The following is a 3,419-nucleotide window of genomic DNA, read 5'->3' as shown; positions in this document are numbered from 1 at the left end:
CTCCAGCAGTTCCCTTTCTGCTGTTCACCCATCATGGAGTTCTGTAGTTTTCATACAGAACACAGAGGCCTGCAGCTTTCTCAGCAGGCAGTCTCACTACTCTCAAACGGCTCCCAACAACTCCCTCTTTTTTATTTATTAGTTAAAAGAGCCCTAAATTTGGAAAAATGGTCCCCAATGTGTTACTACCTGCGGGTGACGGAGACCTCTCCCGTATGCAGAGGTGCTGTGCCAGCCTTGCTAAGGATGCAGCCAGAGAGTGGGTCTTGCACTAACCTCTCCTTTACCTCTCCAGATGGGGCTCGCCGTCCCCCGCAGCTGATTAGTGTCCGTGATTACTAGGACGAGCTCTCTAGGAAGCTTTTGGTTGACTGGCCAAAATATACAATCAGGGGTCTGGGACTGATTTTGGCACCATGATATCTCCTCAGTCCTCATGACTGCAAACAGGTTTTGATGAATAAAATGTTGACTGAAATTAAGCAGACGATTACTGGGAAAAGGACTACGATGGTAGATATGATCAAGGAAGTGAGTTGAAGGAGAGTAAGTGGCTTGGAGTAGTCTTGGGAGGTTGTAAGTAGTTTTAGCAATGAAAAGTGTTAATGGGAGGTGTATAAACAGTAGGTTTGAAAGGCAAAATTTAAGAGAGGTGTACAGATAGTAACTATGGAAGAAGAAAGGCTTAAAGTCGGGGATTTTCTTGCCGGTGTCCCAGGTTACGTTGTGGGTTACATGGCGGGCTGCGCCGCGGCACTGGCGGGCCTATTTCCTCCCTGACATTTCTGTACAGTTGTTGGCAATGAGCTCTTGTGTCAGCTGCTCGTAGACGGGCCTTAAGGAGTACCCAACAAACCAAAATTAAACCTGGTAATAACAGCACGAAAACTACAATTCCTAATAGAGTCCAGGCGATAATCTAGATGATGGTGACTGGTTTAAACCCCTTGAACGTGGTAATATTTTTGTTAGCCAAATCTGATAGATCAATAATTTCCAGCTTGCTATCCTGCATAGCAAGAATTGTTTTGGGGAGTTGGTCCAAATCAAAGCTGAAGTCTGAACTATTCCAAATACCCTGAAGGTGATTGCCAATGCTTTTCCAATCTCAGTGTGTCATTGATCCGATAGTGGGTTACACACACCCTTTGATATTTATCATGACATTGGAGGGTGAGTTGGAGGCATATGGCCTCGACCTCCTTGCCTATCTGTACAACAGTTTCTTCCAAAGCATTAACTCTTAACTCAAGCTTTACATCTATTTTTTCTTGACTATGAAAGGCAACAGTAGCATTAGCTGCAAGCTGTTCAACATAATCTGCTGTTTTGATAGAATTAGATAGGGATACAGTGTCTGTAATTGCAGTAGCAATAAGGGAAATAATTGCAGCAAGGCCGGCTATGATAAGACTGACTGCCCGCCATTCCCTACTTAAACCATCTTTCATCTCCGTGAGGGTTTGGATCCCTAGATTATCATACCAGTGGCTCGATGGTGGGAAGTACAACATATGGAGGTTGGCAAAGGACTAGAATACTTCGCCCTTTGCCTTGTGGATCAATACAATTGATTAGATAGCAATTCTGACAAGATATATTGTATATGGATTGAACTGTGCTAATTTGTAAGTTTCCTACCAGAATGACCTCAGGGGCCTGGACACAAACAGTGACTGAGTAAGAACGACCTGGGTCAAATGCTGAGGAGAACCTGGTGTGATTTATATAATCTGAGGCCGCCCATAGTCTCCAAATTTCTCTCTGAATAATATGAGAGTCCGAGATAAGGACAGGGGCACTGAACATCCCTGGAGCTAGGCCTTTTGCATTTGCTATGTAGTTGTGAGACCAGTCATAGACATAGGCAGTAATATTGAATATCTGAAAGTGAGTTGGTAGACAACGAGCACAGTCAAACCATAGAATTCTACCTTGTTGTGGAGTAGCGTCTCCGAAGCATGGAGGAATTGGCGGGGTCTCTTGGGTGTTGTTAACATGACCCCATTTTGGCCCTACAAAGAACAGTACATTGTGGTACTTGTAGTACATCTGTACCCCAACAGAAGTGTACCGTGTATAAAAGGTGGAATTTACTTTACTGTCTGTTTTAAACTCCTGTCCTAAAGGGAGACACCCCATTAAGGGCTCCTCAAAGGCACACAGTGGAGAGTTATGGGTCAGGCCAGTATAATTAAAGACTGTGCGCTGGGGTAAAATATTCCTAACTTGTCTTTTAATGGGAGTAGAATGATTTACCAAGACCATGATTGCCCTGTCCTTCCAGGTAATGGGAATGAGTGTTGGAGGGTTGGGATAGTATGTCCAATAAGTGTCCCCTCGGGTCATACTTACCTGCCCAGACAATATTACCAGTAATGCTATCAGAAGTTTTTTTGGGGCCAAGCTGCTCCCAGGGTTGAATCGATCTCTTTCTCTCCTTCTTCCACTGGTAGCTTTCCGTTTCCGCCCCCATGATGTTGCTTGACAGGGCGCGCTCGAAGCCACCGAGGACTATCTTCGTCCCTAGGGAAAACACAAACATGCCCTCTTCCCCATAAGAGGACTGGATCTGGTCCTTGCCAAACACCTGTTAGGGGGTCCTTCCAGCGAACAAGGGCTTCTGCAGCAGGACTAGGATTCCAGAGACGGTCCACTGCGGATTGGCCTTGAGCATCCGTTCGCAAAAAATTTAAAGTAAACAGTGCATGGTTCAATTGGTTGTGTACTGAGTGCCCGTGTACTCCCCCTTTTTGTTTTATTAATTGATTTTTGAGGGATCGATGGGCACGTTTAAGAATTCCTTGATCTTGTGGATTATCAGGGATACCTGTGAGGTGGTGAATCTGAAATGTGAGGCAAAAATTTTGAAAAGCTTTGCTGGTATAACCAGGACCATTATCAGTTTTAATGACCTTTGGGATGCCCATTATGGCAAATGCCTGGAAGCAGTGACTGATGATGTGTTTTGTAGCTTCTCCAGCTCATGCCATAGTGAACAGAAAACCTGACTTGGTGTCAATGATGGTGTGGACATAGGGAGTACTTTTGAAACTAGGGATGTAGGTGACATCCATCTGCCAAATGTGATTTGGAAGTAAACCTCAGGGATTTACCCCCAAATATGGCTCAGGAAGCAGGCTAGTACAGTTGGCGCACTGCTTGACTATTTGTCTAGCCTGTTCCCGAGTAATCTTGAACTGGTGTCTAAGTGACTGTGCATTTTGATGATGGAGACTGTGAGAATGTGTGGCCCTTTGTATTGGATCTAGTGGTGTAGCAAAGAAAGCTTGAACAGAGGAAACCGGTAACTGTGTGGCAGCATTGCCTGCAGACAGGGGACCTGGAAGGTCAGAGTGAGCTCTGATATGACCTACATAGAGGGGTTGTTATCTGGCTAGAATGGCTTGTTTTAATTG

The 3,419-nt window shown here is 44.9% G+C and overlaps 1 protein-coding gene across 1 annotated transcript in view; it reads right to left on the bottom strand.

Annotated features, from left to right (window-relative positions):
- Window positions 1-765: 765 nt before the first annotated feature.
- The window catches only part of LOC109383343 (60S ribosomal protein L10-like), a 17,015-nt gene continuing 14,361 nt past the window's right edge, over window positions 766-3,419 (bottom strand). Inside the window, exons 3-6 of the mRNA XM_019643685.1 lie at window positions 2,831-2,846; window positions 2,356-2,526; window positions 2,042-2,123; window positions 766-835 (exon numbers count right to left, since the gene is read on the bottom strand). Of these exons, the coding sequence (XP_019499230.1) occupies window positions 766-835; window positions 2,042-2,123; window positions 2,356-2,526; window positions 2,831-2,846 (339 nt within the window). The remainder of the gene's footprint in view (window positions 836-2,041; window positions 2,124-2,355; window positions 2,527-2,830; window positions 2,847-3,419) is intronic.

Source organism: Hipposideros armiger, unplaced genomic scaffold, assembly GCF_001890085.2.
Source record: "Hipposideros armiger isolate ML-2016 unplaced genomic scaffold, ASM189008v1 scaffold_82, whole genome shotgun sequence".
Lineage (NCBI taxonomy): Eukaryota > Metazoa > Chordata > Mammalia > Chiroptera > Hipposideridae > Hipposideros > Hipposideros armiger.
Note: the sequence above shows the minus strand (reverse complement) of the source record. Positions and strands in the feature narration are given on the sequence as shown.